We start from the raw sequence: 24,358 nt of genomic DNA, 5'->3' as shown, positions 1-24,358 counted from the left end.
TACGTGCAAATACGCGTATAACCGAAACGAACATAGCGAAAATAATGTGGCACGGTGGTCACGTTACGTTCGTAGATACTGCGAAAACGTTTGAATATTGTGGCGATCTCGCGTCGAAAATGTACCACGTTTCCTTGGCAACGAATGGTTTTGGTAATACGTTAACGTTCGATCGGACGAACGTCGTACTCGAATACGAAGGATTAACCAACATTTTATTTATCTGCGCGCGGATGCGACCGCATCTATAAAAAGCGGATCGATTTTGATAAAATTATCCAAAAATACGCCAGACTTTTCTATCGATAATCGTTCGCGTTACCGTTATGGTACCGCGTGTACTATATCGATACAGCGACACACATTTTTTATCGCAAAATCAAACGAAAAGATAGACACACGATGGATGTAAAATCCGACAACCTACCGAATCGTAAAATCCATCTTTTAGATAAAATTGCGCGGAATGGATACGATGTGTAAAGATACATAGAATAATATCCAAAGTATAACGCGAGAGAGGGGCAGAGTTTTCTTCGCGTTGGAGAACGCACGATTCGTTTCTCGTTCTTAAACGATGTAATTAAAATGTGGTCGTGGCACGCGACCAACGTAACCCGATCCGTGACTCCGAGAAAAGGGTCAACGATACTTAATCGAATTACCGATGCGAGCGATTCAGCCGATTTCATCGAGTCTCTTCGAAACTCTTCTTCTTCCTATCGTAGATACAGCGTGTTATCGCGTCGTTGCAGACGAAACGGCCGAATTTTCCATCAAATTTTCAACGTTTACAGCTTTCTTCGAAAACGATATTCATCCACCTATAATTGGTCGGATTCGATACGTTCGATCGAAAGGATCGGTCGCCTCGATGGTCCGTCTTTTCGATCCAGCGAGACGAAGATCAAGGACGCCAAAATCGAAATAAAAATTACGCGATGAAACGTGCTACTTAGATTTACGCGTGAGAATTTTCGAGTAGAAATTCCGCGTACCACGGACGAAAGTTTGCGTATTTTCAAATCCTCCTATCTATATCGACTAAAATAAGAGAAATTTTATTTGACCGATTATTTATTTGAACAGAGATTTATTTCGATGACGTTGGATATTGCGCTCGTTGAGAGTGTTTGGAACGTTTAAACAAAATCGGCATCGATAAAAAACTCGATCCAATTACCGTACATCTAGTCGTGCAAAGAGAGATTTAGTTTTACGTTGTTGCAAGCGACACGTGGATAGTTAAACCGGTATTAATAGGACGTAGTTTCAAAGTTTCGGATCTAAACCGTCTCACCGACGTTCTCTATCGCGTTTAAATCTTGGAACGTAAGGAGCGGCGAACGTCTCTACGTATCTCGCGAATAACGCGATAGGTACTTGCGACTCGTTCGATCGCCCACGAGTTTCGACGCGTTAAACGCGATTATCCGCTATCGAACGCTTACGATCTCTCTAACCGCTCTCCGCCACTGTTTGCGATCGCTCGAACGCTTTGCACGTTGTTAGTCTCGATTTGACGCGATTCGTCTCAATTACAGTACGATCGAACTCCATAGTACTCGAACCTCGCCGGTAAACACCGAAATCTTTCGTTGGAACGCGAAACTTATGTTCGAGGTCGTGTGTCGAGGTCAACGTCATTTACCAAAATTGCAACCCGTATTCCATTCGAAGTACTCGATATATCGTATTTTTACGCGTTACGCGTATTCTAGTCGCTTGCCAGCCGCGACGTCGTGCACGCGCGTTATCAAAGTTATCAGAGTCGTAGCGTGCATAGATAAATACAATACGGTATAAGCGCACGAGATCTCTGCGGCTTGCAACCGGTGTTTGATAATATCGTTCGATGGCGCTTCCGAAGGCGAATTCGTTGACCTTTCGTAGGGTAGGATCGATGTCGATTAGCTTTCGAGATATCGAACGTACCGATCTTTGGGAAGAAAGTCGGTGGTTGAACGAGGAGGTAGCAAAGCGGAGCTGGCAAACGACGCTAGCGCGAAATTCGCGGTAGCGTCTTTTTTACGAATGTCACGGCGAACGATCTCGATAAAAACGATGGACGATCGCCTTCTTTCTTACCAGCCTCGTATCGACAACGTTGCTCCGTCGAAATAAAAATACTTGAATTTTTTTTCAATACAGGTACCATGATCCCGAAGTCCGGAGGCGACTACGCTTACATCAACGACGCTTTTGGACCCCTACCGGCGTTCCTCTACCTCTACGTGGCATTGTTCGTGCTGGTCCCAACTGGAAACGCGATCACAGCCCTAACGTTCGCACAATACATCTTGCAACCAGTTTGGCACGGTTGCGTTCCTCCGTACGCGGCCGTGCGACTACTCGCTGCCGTTATCACATGTAAGAACACCCTTGAAATTACGACATCGACCTCTTCGGATCGCGAGTTCGCTAAACTCTCGAACGTTATCGGCCGCGCGATTCCAAATAAATTGTTTCTACGCGTGTAGCCGTAGGCCGGTCGTAATTTCGGTCCTAATATTGGCAAAAAAAACTGCCGGTACCGGTACATCGATCGCCGCTCATGCGTACGCGTCCGTGTGATGACAGAAGCGTAACCGTCGCGCGTTCGTTGCTCGGCGACCTGTTTTCTTGTCCGTCAACCCCGATCGATCTCTTTATCTTTGCGTCGTATTACACGGATGCGAATAAACAGCTTCTACGATAATCTCGTTCGCAACTACGTACGTTCGTCGTTCGACGATTTGTCGTTATTTTAGGCGAACGTTGCCCGTCGCCTCGCGACAGCCGAATCGAAGAAACTCGGCTAATAACGGATTCTCAGATCTCTTACAGCGTCGCGTGTACAGGTACGCGCACGGGCCTCTATCGTCCGAAGGATCGCGCGGAATAGCCAAGTTGGCGCAACTCTCCTTTATATATGCTATAAATCAGAGATAAGTTTAGATAAGATAGGTTTGGCACGGGTCGTTTCGCTACCGTACGTAACACCGACGCGCGCGTACGCTTGGGCCAAGTTGCCACCGTCCAACGAATTTGGCGAATTTTTACAAAAACCAAACGGCGTTTGTTCGCCCATCTTTCGAGAAGAAGGTCGTTATCGAACGATAACGTTTAGAAATTTCGCATCTGCGCCGACGTCTCCGCCAACTGTATCGTTCATTGTGCCATCGGCCACGTATCGCGTATAAGAAGAGAGTTGTTCGGGATCGTACTTTCGACGGCGTGTTAAAAGATCGTTTTTCAATTCTCCGACGGTCGACTTTGACGGTCGAACGCGACTTTAAACCAAAGAAGAAGAAAAATTCGAATCGTAACTACCCGTAGTTATTTAAGAGAACGAAAAAGAATACGAATATCTGCAGAGAAGAAAGTGGCGCGCAAGGTCGCGAAATCGTCGGGCGAAAACGCGAGGCTCGTTCCTCTTTATCGTATAGAGAACAGCGATCTTCTTGTTGCGACGTCAAATTTAAAGTTCCACGGCGACGAACAAATCGCTCCGTGTTCTCGCCTATCTCGCCTATAATTATACTTGTTCCAACGGCAGCTCGAAGACGATGCGCGATATACGATCGTGATGGTAAATGTACGCGTTACTGTATCCTGTGCATACGGTGTATCGTAACCCAAGGTTTCTCGCTCTCCGAGATCGAGACGTAACGTAGCGCGAAAAGAAACGACCGGATCCTAGGCATGTTGCGAGTAACAACGTTACTTGTAATCACAAATATCACGCGTCGAGATACCAAGAACATCGATATAACGTTCTTTGTAACGTTTAACGTTTATAAGGTGAACGATTTTCAGCGTCCACTTGCTTTTCACGGTGTTTTCGCTTTGATATAATGCGATCGACGATCCACATTTAAGGTAAATAGAGGCGAAAGATGGTAGAAATCGAGTGCCGAAATAATAGCTTAGGAAAAGGTAGCGACGCTCTCTTCAAGTTCGATAAATAACGACGCGGTTGCAGATTACGAATATTCATGCATATAAAATACGTAAAATATCTGTATGTTTGATATCGATTTACGATACGTACGAAGCATTATCCACGATAAAATTATTTGGTAATAGATACTTAACAATAGTTTGGCGATTATCCCTACGTGTATGGTAATTGTCAGATAAACGGAAATTAAGATTAATTTAATCGATCGCCGCTCTAATTCGGAACAACTCGATGTAGCCTGTACTTGACATTGATTATATATTATCGTTATTAGCGTTTTAAACGATTAGGATAAATATACGACACGATATATAAGCGTAAATGATACGCAATACGTTTTTGCACATGTTCTTAAACATAGATATGCAACAAACACGTGCATTATGCGAAATCTGCGAAATAAAAAACGCATTTTCGTAATCTCTCTGTCTCTGTCTCTGTCTCTGATCGCTTAATAAATTTAATCTATTCAAGTTTCGTTTGTCCGTTCGCATTCTATGCACGTCGGAAAGATACACGTTTGCGCGAACATCCGCGGTCTAACGATATACATCAAACTTTTATCCGACGGAATATCTTTTCATCGTTCGCAGATAAATTTTCGCTTATTCGCTGTCCGTTAGCGGCAAATTCGTATAGAAATCGTTATTACAAGGACGATAAAAGTTTATCTCGAAGCAGAAGCGCGCAATGAGATAACTTGAAATATTCGCGTACTTTCGAGTAACAGTTCTAACGCGCTTCGTGCAAACGTTCGCCTGTGTGTATGTGATTTCGTTTCCACGAATATTAATGTTACGGGCATTAATTACTTATACATACTCGTCGGCGACCTTTATTCGCTAACGCGTATGCCGCGAGATCTACCGCGTGTCGTCAAAAATTCTTAATACCGAGTTTTCGAAAATGTCGCACTTTTGTTTCGTCTCGTTTCGAGTACGTATAATAAATTTTCTAGAAATTGCTGGGAGAAGGTAATCGGCGAGAGGAAAGGAGGAAGAAGAAAATCGCTCGTCGATTCGACGAAAAGTTGGCCAACGGGTTTTTAGAACGATCGTAACGTTTAGAAACGTGGATGAACGATTTCTAACGATATTAACGCGTATGTTTCGAACGATAAACGTTCGAGAAATATATATGTTGTTATTTAGAAAGCTGACGGTAGCTTAGATTTCGAGCGACTTTTACTTTTACGCGTTACCACAGCTCGACCTTAGTTGCCGAGATATTTGCGAGTAACTATCGGTGGTACTGCTACAGCGATTTCCGCGTGCATCCGTAGCGTGCATACGACACGCGTCGGTATCGTTCGCCGAATTTATGAAGCTAACTCAACCTGACTCTTATCTTCTGTTTATACATATGTAATGTGTTAACGAAGGCTGATCCTTCGTATTACAGCCCCGTGTGCACAGCTGCGTATTAAAAACGATTACCATTTACGATACGGACTGGTTTCGAATTAGCCTTTCAAATCCACGGGTTTGCGTAACAAATAACAACGTAATTACGCTTCGCGTCGAGCTTTATATTTTATCGCTGTAATCCGAAACTAGAAACATCGCCTCGTGATCGTTGCTGCAGTCTCGCGCACGTACTCGCGAATTTGTATCGTAGTACGAAAATAGTACGTAGTACGTAGACGAATGGCCGATGAACGTAAACAAACAGATGGGAAAAATCGTATTTTTCCTTTCAATTCCAAATAAACGATATTATCCGATCGATATGGTTGCAGGCTTGTTAACAGCCATCAACTGTTACAACGTGAAATGGGCGACCAGAGTGCAGGATATCTTCACCGGAACGAAGATTTTCGCCCTGGTGATCATCATGGTTGCTGGATTTTGGTGGCTCTGCATGGGTCACACGGAAAATTTTCGCCATCCCATGGATGGAACCAATACCCAGCCTGGCTACGTTGCTCTAGCCGTTTATTCAGGCCTGTTCTCTTATTCCGGATGGAATTATCTGAATTACGTAACCGAGGAGCTAAAGGATCCTTATAGGTAACGTATCGTTGTTTCTAGCCGAACTTTGACGCGTGTTAATTAACAAAGTAGTTTGCGAGCCTCGCTCCATTTTTTTTTTTTTTTTTTTTTTTTTGCGATCGAACTCCATACGTCGAAAAGTAGCGGAAGAAAAATATTTACGTCAAAATTTACGATTACTATTTGCAATTACCTTGATATAATTTATACGCGTGGTACACGAAACCCCGTTGGTTTCTGAAATGTTCGATCATCGATGTTTCATCTTCCCCGAACAACCGTTCTTCGGTTTCCCATAAAGACGAAGGAAAAACTTATTCGCTCGAAATAACAATCGAGGGATCGAACGAACCGACTCGTAAGCCACGTTCGTAATCGTGCGAAGAGCCTGGATCACGAGCGTAGCACGTTCCTTTCTCGCTTTCTCTCCGTCGGAAGTCTCGCAACGTCTCGCAGTTAATAAACCAACGAAGAAACAAGATTCGTTCCCTTTTCTTTCGCGGGCATTTTGGCGCAGCTTCCGCTTCGTAACTTCGGGTTGTGCCAAAATTGGTAATATTCGGTAATTGGTAAAGTTTGTTCGAACGAGACTCTTCGTACGATCACGACCGATTTAACGAAACACCGGTTAAAGATAAGTTGGTTCGATCGTGCCACGTATTATACTTTATTCGGCTCGTCCTCGAGATTACGAGTACGAATGGTTCAAGAAGCAGCGATTTTAGCTACTAGAATCTTTGTTTATCGAGCGAACGAAACGATTTGTTTATCCTCTTAAATAAACTCGATACGGAAGAAAGTACGTTCTAAAGTACGTATTCGTTGAAACAGAGGGAACGCGACATGACTAATCGAAAGAAACGATCGTTAAAAGATATTGCCGGTCTGATAATATCGTAAAATTTAGCAGATATTTGCGCGAGTGACTGTTTTTGACCGATGCGGCCAAAGTAAGCCACGCGTCTCGTAGAACGAGCCGCTAAAAGTATACGTAGAAAACCGGCTTTACTGGAAACCGACCATGTCCACCTACTCGCCGTGCCGATCCACGAATCGTCCTCCGTCTTAGACAAAAGTACGAGCGAAATTTTAGGTCGAAAGGCATATTTCAGGTTCTACGAGATGCACCGAAACTTCGACTTTCCGTTGAAGATTTTAGGAAATATCTCCTAGGAGGCGAGATAGAAATCGACGCTAGATTCGTTGCAAAAATGGCTGTAGCTGCGGCTAACGACGCCAGCAATAGTCCTACAGCTTCGATAAAAAAAAAAACGCGCCTAACGATAAAAAAGCTTGCTTGTAAACGCCGTCCCGCTTGCTCCGCTTGCCAACGTGTACGAGCGTTTCGCCCAAACGGCTGAACTTTCCATCTACGTAGGAACGCTAACGAATGATCGTTCGGACGAAAAACGACAGGCCAAATCGACGAGCAAAGGCTGGCAAGGTCGAGGTCTCGAATCAGGAACGATCAAAGATGTCTTTAAGATGGCAAATATATTATCGCGCGTCGTCCGTTTCCAGAGTTTTCTCTCCGTAAGCTCGGTCCGTAAACGATCTATCGGTTGCCGCGAAACTCCAAGCCTTTTCGCCAACTCTCCGTATCCGATCGCTCTCCTTCTCCCTTATCCGTATCACCTGTCTCTAATAAGAAATATGTTTAACCGAATCTTATCACTGAAAGACACGTCTCACCTCTAGCGCACAACGAAACGATATACGAAGTTGAAGCTGCGCGCGGCACATGGAGAGAGGACAGCTCTTGTCTTTTTAACCGACTTCGAAAAGGAGGAGGTTATCGATTCGACGAGTATGTATCTTTTATGTATGTCCAGCGATTATTCCGCAGCGGACGATCGTTCCTATCGGCATGAGAAACGTTTTACGTTTCGTAGAGGATGTTCCCCTGGTGGTCTCGCTGGCAGAAATTTGCCGATTCGTCGGTCGCGAGTCGAACGATTCCCGCGAGTAAGCCAAATCTCGGACACGTTCCGAAACTGGGAAACTCCGCCGAACTGCGGTCCGCTCGTCGGATGACACCGATCCGTTGTACAAGCCAGATCCGGATCGTCGTACGCGAGAATCGTTCGCGAGGATGCGGGATCGTACCCGTTACGCACGATATTTACACCCTGACAGATCGATCCTCGAACAACTTGCCGGGAGGAGTACCATCCGAACGTGTATACGCGTTAAAGCGATAAACGGACATCGTTCGATATCGAAGCTCCGTATCTCGTCGCGTTCGCGTCTTCGAAGCGATCTCGCGGATTTCAACCACCTCGAGACGTATCGTCAATTGGTGCACGTTCTGCACCAATGTTTTCCTTTGACAGTCGCTTAAAGTACTGCAGGGGAACATCCTGCGTACATGATATATCCACGTTGCGCGCAAAGTTCCCATCGCTATCATCTATATATATATATAATATATATATATATATATATATATATATATATATATATATATATATATATATGGTTATCAGCGTTAGACGTCTGTTTATTCGTTTTATTAGACGGCTTTAAACGCTCTTCTCGATCTAACCTATAGCTGTACGACGAAAAATTCCAAGACGAAGAAACATGTTCGGAGAATCGATTTGCTCGAGTCGTGGTAAATCGGCTGTAACTACAACGATTATATCGAAGGGAACGAAACGATCGTTACTCGATTTATTCGCAATTTAACGATACATCCTGTCGAACGGAAGCGGTAAGCGTCGAGCAGCGTTTGTTCGATCCGAGCAACTAACAACGAGTACGAAAGTGGAACGAACTTCTCGATAACATCGCGAACAAAGATATTTGTAGAATTACGGAGTAAAAGTGACGCATCGTGTGTGCCAGCGATATTTACGTAGTTTATATTTAAAACATGAACGAGATTTTCGTGTTTCGCGCTCTTTGTTCGTCGATATTTATACGAGTCTTTGTTGTCGCGTTTATCATCGATAGAGGCGACAGTTTGAAGAAAATACACGCCTGTTTTCGTTGATAACGAACGGCAGAAAGCGAGTATTAAAATCCAAATAAATATTCAAATATCGTTAAAAATGACGTTTAAACTGTATCGATGACTGTATTTCTAACGACAAGAACGTAATTCTTTCTACAAAATTAACAGTAGGACTTGATTTTTTAGATAGAAAAATCTTTTACGACGATGACAAAAGTTACTTGCCGAAATGTCAATTTCATAGAAAATTTACCAACGGTTTCTCGACCGAAATTTTCAAGCGCGTAATTTTCCTAGTACGAAACGAATACGTAATACAAGTGGAGGGAACGTTGATAAGCGAATCGGGAAAGTTATCTCGATAACGTGATGTAAAAAAAAGAGATATATATATATATGTATAATTATCATTTTTGCAGAAATCTTCCAAGAGCGATTTGCATATCATTGCCGTTGGTGACTGTGATTTATGTCCTGGCGAACATCGCTTATTTCGTGGTGTTAACGCAAGATGAAATTCTGGCATCGAATGCTGTCGCTGTCGTAAGTTTATCTTTACTTTGAATTCGTTTAATTTGGTTTTTTCAGAACCGAACGTTTCTCGGACATTGGGAAAATTTTCTTCCTATCGATTATCGACGGTAAAGACACACCTATTCTGCTACCGTTGTAAAGGAGACGTAGTACGTTAGAATTACAGACAATCTTACAACAACAACAACAACAACAACAACAAAATATATATATTATCATGGAAACGAGAAAGATCCGCTTATCTTACCAATACCGATTAAACATTTTGTTCTCCAAACGTTGTCACGTTACGCGCCAAATTTTATCGCGTTCGACGTAATTCGAGATACGTTTGGTCCTGTCTTTGCACGAATTTTTCTTTCCTACGACTTCCGTGTGACACGGTTTAAAAAAAAAGAAAAAACCTGCGACTCTCTTTTCGGTGACTACGTGGAATAGCGCGTAACTCTTTGCTTTTCTATCCGCCTCCGTTTCTACGTCCTCTTCTCTCGCATCGCCGTTTATGCTCGCTCCTACGCGCAATATATCCGGAAATTCTCCTTTTTAACTCTGCTTAGTTCTTGTTCCCGATAAATTTGCGTATTACTTTCCAGAAAATAGATGCACGTATAACGGCTAAAATCATCATCCATCGATAGTAACGCGTATCTAATTTTGCTGCGTCGTATCCGATCCGATCTTTCGCGGACATTTTCACGCCACGGCGTTACGCAGCGTTCTTGTTTCTTCGCTAGCGATTATTTGGCTGTCGAGTCAACGGACGCTCGCGTTAATACAGCTGTTTCGACCATTCGCGGGGAGACGCGATCGCGAGAAAGCACGTCAACGGCAGTCGTAAATTCCCGTTACGATTGGATAATTCCTGATTTCTGATGCGATAACAGGGGTGATTGAATTGACTTTACCGCTGAATTAACGGATACAATTGACGTTTATTCCAACAACTTCTTGACTAGAAATTCGACAATTAAATTCGATCGATAGCTAGAGTAACAAGGTGTTGTACGCGACGCACGCTTAGATGTCGAAGGTTCAAAAAATGTATAAAGACTGACTTTCTGGAACGATGATGCAGCGGAGGACACTCGCGATGGATGGGTCTAACGATGCGAGAAGAGCCGATTTGTTAAGACCAAGTTCTTGTTGAGAGAGCGAGGGAGGAAGGACTTCTCTGGTAATTGGTTAATTTTCTGGATCGGTGTGGAAGGGTGGAGGAAGGGTGTTAACCGCCCCCGAGAGAAAGTCGTTAGTGTGAAACATCGTACACGAGAAAAACGAACTTCTCCTATCTTTCCGTAATAAACGATAACCTTTGGACAGCGACTCGGTGCAGATGTTTGGTTCGGTCTGAAGGACCTTAGAAATTCCTAAGATTTATGATCGGCTCTTAAGACTATCGAAGGTACGCAGTGAAGGTGTGCGGACATCTGGTTGCCATCCTGTCAGCGGTGTGTGGCCTGGTCTAGGAAGAACGTCGCACGACGTAACAACAGCGTCAATACGATATCGATTAATACGCGCTATGAATTATCAAACTACACCGAGGATATGCGAATATATACTTTTCTATCCTTCGATCTTTCGTATTTCTCGATTGTTACGTCGCGTAACACTCTATCTAGCCCAGGCCACACACCGCGGGCGAGATGGCAACCAGATGTCTTCGGATACTCACTGCGTACCCTCGATAGTCTCAAGTACCTTCCATAAATCTCAGGAATTTCCTAGTCGAGGTCCTTCAAACCGAACAAACGTCTGTTTCCGAAGCATTTCTAAAGACCTTTGTCTACTACGGCTTGACAAGGGAGAGTTAGTTTTTCTCACGTATGATGCAACTTTCCTCCCGCTAACCACTTTCTCTCGAGGGCGGTTAACACCCTTCGTTCAACCAATTAACAACGAAGACTATTTCCCTCGCTCTCTTAGCCAAAATCGTCACCAACAAATCCGATGGCCCCGTGCGCTAGACACACCCATCCTTAGCTTTCCTCCGACACAGCATAGTCTCCCAAGACACTACTGATTTTACATCCGTCGAACAGTCAACATCCTTCGATCGGATATACACACCCGTAGATCAGTCACTGTAACTGTCTTCGTTACAAGTTGTTAGAATAAACTGTGATATATAACACTTACTATACTGTGTCATATTCATTTAACCACCTCTGTTTTATCTTAACCGAAACAGGGGAACGACTATTTCGCGGCGTCGATTAACCGAATCGTAGCGAGAATTTACGCCTCTCGCTGACGCGTTTTCCTCGCGACCGCGTCTCTCCGCGAACGGTCGTAACACGGTAGTTTGAATTTCTTTCCAACCGCATCTTCGACTACGAGCGATCGTATCAGAGAAAAAAAAGATATATCGAAAGCGAAAAAAAAAAATGTATAACAGAGTGTGCTAAAACTTGTATATCGACTGTCACGAATAATCAGAACATTCGTGTAATCTTTTCTCGTACGTGCTTAAACTCGAAAGTGAGCCGTAAAAGTAGCTAGAAGTATAAAACGCGTAACGTTGGAAAACGTCGTGCGAACGCGAATACGTTCGAGATCGATTCGTAATATTTTCTGGTAGTGATTTTTCGTTAGGGAAAAAACGAAAGAAAAGAAACGTCGAAAATAACAAGAAAGATGGCCTTTTAAACCAAAGTAGTAATCTAAAATCGAAATAAAGCGGATTCTTTACTTCCAATGGTTTTTACGTATCGCGAAAGCTACGAGTCGACGAAACTGCTCAGAAACTGCACCGATCGACCGTGTAAATTAGCAAGTAGAAAAATAAGCTACAACGTTGCTTCAAAATTTTACGTTCCACTCTACGATCGTTTCTACGATCCTTTTTCTGCCACTGGAAGGACTACTATGGTCCTAAAAGTGGCAAAAGATGTCGTATTAACACGCGCGCCTCGAAACATTCTATCGTATGTACAATACGCGTAGCGGTAAATTTCGCAGGTGCAAAAGCATTCTGTATATAGATATATAGACGTATAGATAGATAGACAGCGAAGAAACAAGAACGGTGTTTACGATCGTTTTGCCGCGTTTGCCTCCTACGCTTTGTCGCGGACTCGACTCGCGCGTGACACGCAAACGTACGCATCTCCGAGTTACTCTCGAAAATAATAGTTACGCGTTATAGCGTTTTTTACTCGTTTTCGATCGCACGGATGAAAAAGAAAAGAAAAAAGAAAAGAAAAATTCGCGTAAACGTACGCGATAAGTGGAAACAATTTGTTCATTTATAAATTTGTCGTTCTGCGCAGACTTTCAGCGACAAGCTGTTGGGTGTGATGTCTTGGATAATGCCGTTGTTCGTAGCTTGCTCAACGTTCGGGGCGTTGAACGGAGCAATTTTCGCATCGTCGCGATTATTTTTCGTAGGAGCTCGCAATGGACATCTGCCTGCTGCCATTGCTCTCATCAACGTGCGAAACTTAACGCCAATGCCGTCGCTCATTTTTCTCGTAAGTACCTGTTGTTGCGTACTTTTATTCCGCGCTTAAGATACTCGAGGCGAAAACTACGATTCGACGACGATTCCAGCGAAAGATCAATTTTTCTCTCGTTCGACGACGCGGTTCAACGCGGGTCTCGTCGATTAAAAACCTACGAGATGGGAAACTTGACTGTTTTTGATACGCGCATGCGGCTCCGGTTGACGGACCAGTTGACGGATAATACGTTTATCTCGACCGGTATTTGTCGTATCCGTATAACGTGACAATTGTTCGTTCCTTTCTTGGCGTTTCGAGCGACGAACGAACGTGAAAATAACGTTGACGCTGATATTAGTTAACGGTATATCGTCGATCCGATTCTTCGTATTTATCGCTGGAAACGGTCGAATCGCATATATTCTATAGAATAATTCTATCCAAAGTCAAACTATACGTATCGAAATAATCGCAATACTATTAAACGTTTATTATTTTTAACGTCGTTTGCTACGCGCTACTTTCGGTATTTCGAATTTACATCGAACCACGCGTTTTCCCTGTTTTCCTTCTAATTCTCCTAATTACGATTGGCAAATAATAAAATGTAAAAGATTCGTTTTTTTCTCGCTGTTGTACTCGGATTGGCTCAAGCGTTAAACTATAATTTCCGTTTCTAGTGCATTATCACCCTGGCACTTCTGATCATAGAGGATGTCTATGTGCTAATCTATTATGTTAGCTTCGTTGAAGCACTATTCACTACGCTCTCGGTGTCTGGCCTCCTCTGGCTTCGTTACAAAAGTCCCGATCGCCAACGACCGATAAAGGTATGCGAAGAATTTAAAGATTGCAAATCTTTCCTCCTCCGTATTTTATCTGTAATTGTTACAACGCGGTATTCTATCCGTTTATAGGAAATTCCAAGATGCAAAATTCCACAAAATTAACGCATGATAACGAAAATAAAGCACGATATACCTTGTATTTCTTTAACATTACGAATTACCATAAAAAAATCACAATATGTACAGCGATATGCTATATATATATATTATATATATATATATACATATCAGACAGAATTGCTTAGAATTATTCAATTGCCTAAATTAGAATCGTAATAAATTTGTAATAAATTAGAGATCGGTTCAAACTAAAACCAGGTTCGGTTATAAAACATCCGAGACGTAATAAACGAAATCGCTAATGATAAGGAATACAGATGAAATAAATAAATAACGTTGTTTCTTTCTCTTCGTTAGGTGTCCATCGTATTACCAATTATATTTTTCATAATATGTGCTTTCCTGGTCACATTCCCCTGCTACGTGTCTCCATGGGAAGTGGGAGTAGGAGTGATAATCATCTTATCTGGCATTCCTATGTATTGCATCTTCATTTATTGGGAAAAGAAACCTAAATGGATTATCAGATCGTCTCGTAAGTGCTCTCTAACGATTGTTTTCTTAACAGAGTATTTTCCAAATCTAATAATACTCGGACTTTGCTTCGGCCTGCTCTTTACTTAGAACGCAAGTAATAAAATAAAAGTCGAATAATTGATTTTACAGATACCCATATTATCGTTTGAATAACGTTATTTAAGATAAGGTGTAGAGCAAAGGGAACGACGAACGAAACAAAAATTTGATTTCAACAAACGTTTCTATCTACTACGATACTCGATGTTGCTCTACTTTTCCTATTTCCAATATTTTTACATCGTTGTTCCTGTATTTTTATATATTTGCATTCGATCTACAACGCGAACGAGCAAATGTCTGCTTTATCGAGATAAAATAGAAAATAGTTTCGTTTTAGTCGAATATTAATTCTCGTTGTAATTTACGAATACAGAGCATACGTTATTTATATAACCAAAAATTGTTTACTTTTTGCAGACAATTTCAACATGATCTGCGCTAAATTATTCATGTGCGTGCAAGAGGAGAAAAGCGATTGATCACCAAGTGCCGTTCTACTATAATTAATGTTTACGATTACTTTATAATTAGTTTCGTATAGAAATTTCTATAATGTGAATGTGCGCTACATCGATCCATCGATTTCTTCGTTTATAAACATCGCAATGACAACCATGGTTGTTTTATTAAAAGTTAAACAGATCCGACTTCGAACGAAAGCATGCCCGACATTCCAACGAAATCTACAAACCTATGTTGTCTCTCGTAGAATGTATAAATGAACGAATCGATCGCACACTTGATTCGTATTTTTTATATACATATTATGAACGATATATCCATGATTTTCATTGCCTATATGTCAATTGGGCGGTTCATCGATTACACGCAACAACATTTTCTAATAATTCGTATTCGTAACAATCGCATAGCATAATTGCTAGATATTAGTTGCATTTAACTAGAGGAGAATCGTCCTCCTCTTTCACTTTCAATCTCATCTACTAAATTTCTCATTTATTCAAACTGCTTCAAAGCTACAGGTATAACGTGATAAATAGATGCACCGAAAAGTATACACACAATGAGAATCTGAGAAAGTCAATTGCTCATTTATTATAGAATTTGTAAATACGTGTTAAGTAGAATTATCCCGGACGAATAAGAAAAAGTGGGAAAGGGAAAAGCAGAAAAGTAAAGGAATACGTCAACTTCTCTTTTCAGATAATTTCCCTTTGCATTTAATTCATTAATTTCGTTTTCTTAATTGCCTTAACGACAAATTTTAACAACTTTTTATCGTCTCCGAAGAGATGATTTTCGTCTCGTTATGCGACCTCTTTGCCTAAATGAAACCTATTTTACAACAGAATTGTTTGCACTATTAAACGTTTGCACTTTGTACTTTGTCCTCCGTTGTCATTCTTACGGTTAACCATTCTTATGGTTAAACGACACGATTTAACGAGAATTCGACTCGGGATTCGGGATTAAACGATAAATTACAAATTGATGAATAGAAAAAGGTTTAAGAAAAAGGAGAAAAATTGTAGTTTCCAAGGTAATCGATACTCTTACACGCTTAAAAAATTCAAATACTCTTTACTTTTCATTTTTCCCCGTATTCTTCTTTGTTCTTATATGAATCAACGATTATTGACCACTTTGTACGTTTAACTACAAGGTTGTTTACCGTGTTCTGTAGATAATGCGTGTGTATAAAATCACATAAGACTGCAAGAAGTATTTGTCTCGCGATAATACACGTGCTCCGTATCGTGCATTGGCTAAAATTAATCGACAATGCATAAAATATTCTCCATCACGCAAAAACCTATTTGATTAATTCACGGCCGTGCATTGTTTTAGGTATCGTTTAAACGCATTTCACCTAATCGTAAGAAAATGTGAATTTTCCATTTGTTCGTAATAATGAAAATAATACGTATCGGGTATTATTTTATTAATAGACGCATAATAACTGTAATACAAGCAGTAGAACCGTGTGTCGTATTTAAACTATTTAATTGTACATACACAAAATGAAGCGTTATAAATTATTTATGGCAATTCGATCGACTATATGCTGTTCGATAGGTGAACGCCATGCACCAGCGTTGGTCCGTAAACCAATCATAGTAAGTAATTCTTCCATTGATACGTGTATGTCTCTTTCGTCTATCGCGCCATGATTCTATTTAGTTACGTTAAATTATTTATAGAATATCGAAAAGAGAAATGATTATTATTCTATAATTAACGCGCTGAGAAAGTATACTTTGTGATTCACGATTGTATTTCTGCTACTACCGTATGACACGTCTGGTCAAATAATGCATTTAAAAGGTAGGAAAATTGAACGATATCTCGCACACTCGTTATATCGAACGATACCGGTTATTTTATATAATATAACAAAGATATTTTACAACAAGATAATATTTTATACCGCTTGTTAGTTGATCAGCTACTCGTAGACCAACAAATTCGATATTGTATCGTTATAATAACGCCTTCTTAGCATTTTTTCTAGAGACGTTCCCGATTTTAACTACGACGCATAAATGTAATTTAGGATTTAGATAATGTGTATTTTTTAAGAAACAGAAAGCTGTAATATGTAAGACACTAGGCCTTTTGAAACACGTCATAAGCAATTAATTGTCATACAGTGATAGTAAATGTGTTCAAAAGGATAGCGATCGACCATGTGCCTTATGTGTAGCGCGTGTGAAAAGAATTTTGCGATTAAAATTTTTCGATACGACTACATTTGTACGCAAAACGTGTTGTTATATACTTTTATATATATTTAATTACGTTTGTTGCTGTTAAATTGGTCGTTATTCGTTTAATTAGTAGTAACGTTCCGAATGTGTTGACCGATCCTGAATCATTGTAACGTTATTTGTTTAAAAAATAACGAAAAACGTTTTCGTTATCTTTTAAAATAATCGGCGATCGGGTCGAAGTGACTTTTAGAAATAATCGATTCGATGAATTCGCTCGTGTACTATGAAAACTTGAAATATTTCGTATTAATCGCGCTTGTCGAGAGATCGAAATTAAAACGTACCCGAATGAAAATGTGAAAGAATGACAAAAGCGTAAGCAACGAATATCATGATAGGTGTAATAAACGATTTATTATAGTAACAAATCTTTTTATTTAATCATTTTCTAGCCGTGATGCTAGATAGATAATCGTTAATCGTTACTAATGTTTTCGATCGAATAGCAAACTGGATATAATCTTTCAACTGAATATCTTTCGCTCATTTTCATTTTACGATCGATGATAGAGACAGTATCAAGTAAATACAATAGGACAATGTATACTATATTTGAGTCAATTTACAATTAGCACAGAATGTCTCGCGCACTCATATGCATATATAGAATAACGTTGTTAATTTCAGAATACTGAAAATTATATTATACAGTGCTATGAAATATATTTGGAAATTGGCTAGCATAATAAAAGCTAAACTTAACACTATGCTTTCCCTTTTCTTTTTTTTTTTTTTTTTTTTATTTTACAAATGTTAATCGACGCGATATAAAAATTTATGCAGGTGTTTGTAGCATCACATGTCCAAGGCAATGAGAGTCGAAACAAAGAAATACAGGATCGAGGGACTACGTTTTCTCTTTTTCGCTTAAAAAATCTGTAGATGTTACAAATATAAATAACATGGCTGTATTAAACATTTTGTATTATGCGGTAACGGAAATTACTCGATCATTGTAACGAATGTCACATTCCTTCTATACCATTAAATTCTTATTCTTACGTATTCTTACGTCAATGGAACGAAACTAATTCGCTGGATGAGACATTTTTTGGTAACAAGTTAACAAAAATATTTGTAAATATATTTAGATACCCAGGTAAAAGTTATAAAATATTTATCATTAGGTTATGTTTATTACTCGTAGTAGGATCATAATGGTTTTACCGATAATCCATTCGACATGGAATTGGTAAAATACGGGTTTTCGTAACTAGATCTCGAGCTTTATCATTACCGTTTCCACCTTGCTTTTTCAACTACGTGTCACGTTATCCGTCATTTATAAAAGCAACGTTTAATGCGATTATAACTCAGTTACATTGTTTCCGGGAAAAGAAAGTACAGAAAGCATTCGATAATTGTACAGAAAGATGTTCCCCGTAGTTGCTATGCTAATTCAAACGTGAAACTTTATTGTTTTTCGCCATTTCTTAATGACACTTTTGCCAACGTATTTGACAGATGTCTCTGATTAAAACGAGTGCGACGAACTCGTAGAACCGATCCGTCCTCTCCGTATATATAACCGTTTAGGTGTCGCCTTTATTTCCAAGATATCGTAAGGTATCGCTACAGTGTATTTCTGTTTCTAATTACGCGTCTGTGGCAGCGTACACGTCGGTATCGGATGTCGGCCGATTATTCCTCCGTTTGCTGAGAAAGATGGCAAGTCCGTTGCCGCTGTACAACGGGCATATGCAAGGCTGCAGGAATGCAAGAAACGTCCGTTATAATTTGTAACTCGATTAAAAGCGAATATCATGGATGTATCGGGTTTGGGCTTGCCTTGGTACTTTCGATCGAACCGTCGCCAAGTAAACGACCGACATCCAATAGCGATGTATACGCTGGCACAGAACGCACGATTATAAGCAGAAACGGAGTGTGCAACGGTAGCTTGTAACATCTTGGAAAGTAAGCGAGATGGACGGTTGTTATATGTGTGGGAAAAGGATACTCAAAAAATGTGGCGCTTTACAACGTATTAAAAAAATCATGGAACTGAAAGAGAACGGAACGGTTCTACGAGTTCACCATGAGCCAATCGCACGATGTAATTCGAATTACATTTACTTCTTGATATGTATTTAATTATCATTTACTAAGTAAGCAAATACGCTCCAAATTACGCTCCAAATGGTATTTGGTGTCGTTCAAATCAGAAAAATGTGACAAAGGTGTTGGTAAAGGTTTTATCGATCACGAGTCAAAAATTTGGCACGTCCAAAATCTCAGTTTCTAGGAATAGGATCGTTTTTACGTGTGCGCGATTATCGAATGTTTGCCGTAATGATACAAACCGAAGTCACGTCCGAAACCTGTTGATTGTGAGCATGAATTCTTAAATAACGACAACGTCTTCCGCTCCTTCGGAACGTCTGCAGAGTTATCCTTCTGTAAGCGGCGGCGTAACCCAACCATACTTCTCGTGCGTTTTTACCAGACTTCTGAAGGATTCTTCGGCGGAACGTCTGTTAAATTCTTTGCTGGACTTTGGTTTTCTCGCTACGCGGCCCTGAAAAGTAGTTTGCGGAATAAAATAGTTTTGTTTGTATGTGTATCCAATAAATTTTTCTATACATACACACAGGGAATTATCTTGCAAAGCTCGCAAGGAAGATTATTAATATGTAATTAATGACTATAACACGTAACCGATATATATATATATATATATTAGGTTATCCGGAAAGTGTCTTTCTTTTACAGACACGTCTTTTACAACGACGCATCTTTATACAAACGTGAAAGCTAATCTATCAAACGTTGCGATCTTTATCTCGATAGAACGAAATGGATAAAATAATAGAAAAGGGAAAGAAACTTTTCGGACCACCTAATATACATATATTTAACCGATAACGATTAGCCGACTTGGCAAACAAGCAGATTATCAGTTTTTTTGACGGTTAAATTTAATCCAGTTAGGATCCCGTCGATGGTAAACGGGGTTCGCCACTTTGATTTTACAATTTCTTTCCACCGTTACGGAGACTCGCGCTTTCGGTTTTCTATCGTGTCTAAACGATAACCATTTTTTTTTCTTAATCCGTCGAATCTAGCTACAAGGGTTTCTTCCTTTCTTCGTAAAAATGACGACCATTTACCAGTGTCTCTCCGTATCCCCTAAATCTCTTTCAAGTCCGTGAAGCGTTTTGTTCCTTTGTTGTCGTAAAAACGACGATGGTATCGAGCGATGTTGGCAGAGAATCGCACTATCAAACATTTATCAGCTCCTTACCGTATATTCTTAATCTCTTTCGAGCCAGCGCAGAATACTCACTCTGGCTTTGTAACTTTCTTTTGCCGATAGTCACTTCGAGATTATTCCCAGCATCCTCAGGTACACGGTCTCCTTTTGCTCCGCGTGCTCCGCAATCTCTATCGCGTTATTCGCACGAGCTACGACACCTTATTCTCTAACTATTCGTTCCATTGCTCGATTATATCGCCAAGTTTGATCTTATACGTTCGACGCTTCGGCCTACGAAAAGTCAGATTTTCTACGTCGAGAATAAGTAAAAGAACGCGAAACAACGTTCTTCCGTTTATGGGCAAACCTTCGAAGAAATAGAATAGGAATAAAAGTAGATAGTGCGAATGTGTCGCGCAAAACGGTTGCTCGAACTGACGCAAAATATTGGCTTTTCGCCTGTACTTTCGATATACGGTGGTGTGTACGAATACCCAGACCTGTTACGAGTTACATGTTACTTCTGTTGGCAAACACGACGGTTGCCCGACGAGTATGTCCCTTTATAATAAAACGTATCCGATCAAGCGTACATGTTCGCAAAGTATCGGATCTTTTGGAAACTTTGGAATCGGCGAAAGATCGCGAAGAAGATCGAAAAGGATATTTTACCTGGCCTTTAACGATGCTGGCCGCGAATTGCGTGATAACAGCTTCGATCGTGTACGCACTGGCCCATCCTCTGGGCGTGAGAAGCTCCATACAGATCGCGCCGCCTTCCATAACGAAGCCTTTCTCGATTCTTGGCGAAATAACGCGCATAAAAGGCGGAGCGAACGGGAAACTCTCGGGAAACACCATATGGAGAAGTATGTAAGGTATATCGAGCTCCCTCATGTCCGCGGCCAGTTCACTTTCCGGATCGATCTTGTGCAGTCTCACGTGCCACTCGAACAAATTGTCGTTTACCAACTCCGCGGTGAACGTTGACTCCAGTCGATTCTGCGTCCTCTGAATTTCGCTTAGTTCCTTCATTAAACGACGTAAGCGAACTCTGTTAATCGGCATTGCAACCGTTCCCTGAAACAACGTTAAAATTACGAAACGAATCTCGAGTTACGGACAAAGTTTCGTCATTTCACGTTCGTAACAAGCGTTTATTTTAACGTCGTTAACCACGTTTCGATTACACAGCTTGTCGACAAAAAACGCTCGAAAGCTATTCGATTTCTACTAACTAACGAACGATTTTCTCGAAAACGACGCGCCATGTGACAATGTTTGTATTAACAACGCTACCAACACACTTACTAAGACGTAGAAATTGATGGGAAACTAACGATCCAAAACCATATTTACTATCTTGTTCGTGGTCTGGTGTTGGTGTTGGTGTTGGTGTTGGTATTCGTTGGAATACCTGTCATATGCAACGTAAATTGTTTATTCGCTTTACGGCTTTATACGGTTCGATTAAACGCGGTCAAATTAAACGCGAAAAAATTCAAATTATAATAACAGAGTGTGTCTGCGAATAAATTTGCAAAAGACTTCTCTCCGTCTTATCCGTCTTATCCGTCTTATCGACAATTATGAAGCGAATCTTCGATATTGAATTCGATCCGCGTCCGTAAATTCGACTATTCGATTATAACGAACACGATCTATATAAAAGATACGTCTGTGAATACATCTGTACACATAGTAAATGGACACATAGTAGTAAGAAAAATACCTGCGTGGAATTAGCAGTAGATTTTTTTGACTTGAAGAAACAACTTGCATGATTAGAGTTGCTAGCGCCGGGATTGTCGGACAATGCGGCATCGGTAGGAGTGACCGCATCCGGGCGATGATGTCGACTCAGAAGCCTCCTGGACGGAGAACTCGTCGAACTGCTTGCTCCGTCTTGCTCCGAGATCTTCTCCGAGGGTCGAAAGAATTTTCGAAAAGCAGCCACCACCTTCTCCTTCGATCTCGTAGACATGGTTCTGCCAGTTTTACGATACGCTATTTATTTATAATCGTAATTTTCTGTTGGTCAAATTTCCACCATCTCTGAAACGAATCGATACGATTAAAAATATATAGTTTAATTTATCGTTTATCGTTGAAATGGGTGGGCGATAAAGTTTGTCAAGAAGGTATGATCGAACATTGAAATTTCGATTTCCGTTTCGTTTCATACTACCCCGATAAGAGCATCAACTGCTTGCTCTGCGAATTTTTATGAAACTTCACGTCGTTACAAACAACGCTTATTTCAACCTAATTTCCACCTAACGATAAACACAACCTTCGTTTCACCCGCTAAACGTTACGAATGTTACGACAAAAGCACTACTTTGAATATTCTCTATATTTTGTCCGTATTACGTTCGTACGTACGTTACGTCCGTATTATTCGTTCTGCGTGTTTCTACACTTGTGTGTATGTGTGTGTGTGTGTGTGTGTAATTAAACATTCGCGGTCCATCTATGAAAAGTGATTACCTGAAACGACGAATACGTTACATTTTTCCATAATTTTCACACATATACACGTTCCGATACACGAGTCTTTCAATTTTTACTCATTTTTAACAACATACCAAGTCAAAGCTTTTGAAAAGCTTCAAACGGCAAAGTAGAACGATATAAAATACAATTCTTCTCGATACCTATGAAAAAGTAAACTGACTGACTCGTGTGTTATCATTACGTTATCAAAACAACTATAATTAGTAGATTTACGTAAACAATCTGAAATCTCTCGAGTCTCTGAAGTCCCCCTGAAAAAGAAAGCGATACAACGAAGCACATTTTTTATGACAACGTGGTGGACAGATACGTTTGATATAAATACATTTAATATCCGCCGATAATCGTTGGCGATTAATATAAATAAACGAACTATTATATTATTAGTCAAACTAACCGGAACGGTATAAAAGAATTTTCTTGCAACACGAGCTAGCACCTCGACGCGCGATAACGCGCCTTCTACGACACACGAATCTCTGTGCTCGCTCTATGGTGGTAAAACGGTAGAACCACCAACTCCATTCAGCAACGTGTAAACGAGATACCATGTATACGATTCGTTTCATAACGTCACATTACTCGTTACTCTTTGATAGATGGAGAAACAGGTTTCCTATATTGCCAAAGCGCGAGTATCTTTTTAGCGGAATAATTAATAGAAGAAGAAGAGAAAGACGAAGGTTCGTCGTAGGAGAGTAGCGTAGGAAAAAGAGGCTGGTGCGAGACAAGGTTCGGTAAATATCGCGCCAGCATCCGCAGCAGCACAGATATAGACAGTATTTAACACGAGTCGTTTGCAACACTGCACCACTCACCCTTTTCTCCCTTTTCTCCCTTTTCTCCCTTTTCGCCCTTTACGATCAGCGGTTATTCCGTTTGGACGACCGTTTGCTAGTCATCTACTAACGCGTCCGTGGTATATAAATAATGGAGAGAAGAGGCGCGATGCGTTCGCCTCGAGAGCACGCACGGACGCAGTACGTAGACGACAACGGAACACGGCGCAGTCTCCACCCTCGTTGAAACTGGCCGGGCGCGTAGTTCGGAAGGGTTGCTAGCAACCATGCCCAGGGCCGTCTCTTAACCTCATCCAGACCAACGCCTTATTACCATCTTTCGAATTTTCAAATGTTACGTGAAAAGTTCAAACTTATCTTAAAATTTACCAGTTAAAAGACGAATAAATTACGAGAAAAGCAACTCTCTCAACTATATATCGTTAGCTCCGATCGTCCAGTCTGTTTTAATTACTGTTTTAATATTTTACGACATTTTCCAGCCTATCCCAACATTTTACTATGCTGTTACATTTTACACATTTTATTTTATTATCATCGCTTTTAATCAATCGCTCGCTCTATAGTATCTTTCTTATCACCCATATACCTATATATATATATATATATATATATATATAGAGAGAGAGAGAGAGAGAGAGAGAGAGAGAGAGAGAGATTTCGAATCGTCTAATCCGAATTTACCAAGAGATTTATCATTTCCATCAGATCCAATCGTCGTCGATGACGAACAACAGGTCGTTTCGCGATAGATACGTA

The 24,358-nt window shown here is 40.7% G+C and overlaps 2 protein-coding genes across 7 annotated transcripts in view; one reads left to right on the top strand and one right to left on the bottom strand.

Moving 5' to 3' along the window:
- LOC126868092 (large neutral amino acids transporter small subunit 2) overlaps positions 1-17,824 on the top strand; it is a 25,309-nt gene extending 7,485 nt beyond the window's left edge. For all 4 annotated transcript variants that reach the window (XM_050623302.1, XM_050623305.1, XM_050623304.1 and 1 more), the window contains 7 exons: positions 2,152-2,370; positions 5,682-5,952; positions 9,310-9,433; positions 12,697-12,897; positions 13,548-13,697; positions 14,133-14,310; positions 14,772-17,824. In XM_050623302.1, the coding sequence (XP_050479259.1) occupies positions 2,152-2,370; positions 5,682-5,952; positions 9,310-9,433; positions 12,697-12,897; positions 13,548-13,697; positions 14,133-14,310; positions 14,772-14,833 (1,205 nt within the window). In that variant the 3' untranslated portion in view covers positions 14,834-17,824. The remainder of the gene's footprint in view (positions 1-2,151; positions 2,371-5,681; positions 5,953-9,309; positions 9,434-12,696; positions 12,898-13,547; positions 13,698-14,132; positions 14,311-14,771) is intronic.
- LOC126868104 (ubiquitin-conjugating enzyme E2Q-like protein 1) lies at positions 17,803-24,184 on the bottom strand. Of its 3 annotated transcripts, none has more exons than XM_050623327.1 (4): positions 23,618-24,184; positions 22,015-22,337; positions 20,955-21,362; positions 17,803-19,604 (listed from the first exon to the last, which is right to left on the bottom strand). In XM_050623327.1, exons 2-4 carry the CDS (start codon positions 22,264-22,266, stop codon positions 19,476-19,478), a joined length of 789 nt encoding a protein of 262 aa, XP_050479284.1. In that variant the 5' UTR covers positions 22,267-22,337; positions 23,618-24,184; the 3' UTR covers positions 17,803-19,475. The 3 variants fall into 3 exon arrangements, with proteins under 3 accessions (XP_050479284.1, XP_050479283.1, XP_050479282.1); XM_050623326.1 differs by lacking the exon at positions 23,618-24,184 and adding an exon at positions 23,197-23,608; XM_050623325.1 differs by lacking the exon at positions 23,618-24,184 and adding an exon at positions 22,773-23,141.
- Between the last annotated feature and the right edge of the window lie 174 nt (positions 24,185-24,358).

This window comes from Bombus huntii, chromosome 7 (assembly GCF_024542735.1).
Source record: "Bombus huntii isolate Logan2020A chromosome 7, iyBomHunt1.1, whole genome shotgun sequence".
Lineage (NCBI taxonomy): Eukaryota > Metazoa > Arthropoda > Insecta > Hymenoptera > Apidae > Bombus > Bombus huntii.
Note: the sequence above shows the minus strand (reverse complement) of the source record. Positions and strands in the feature narration are given on the sequence as shown.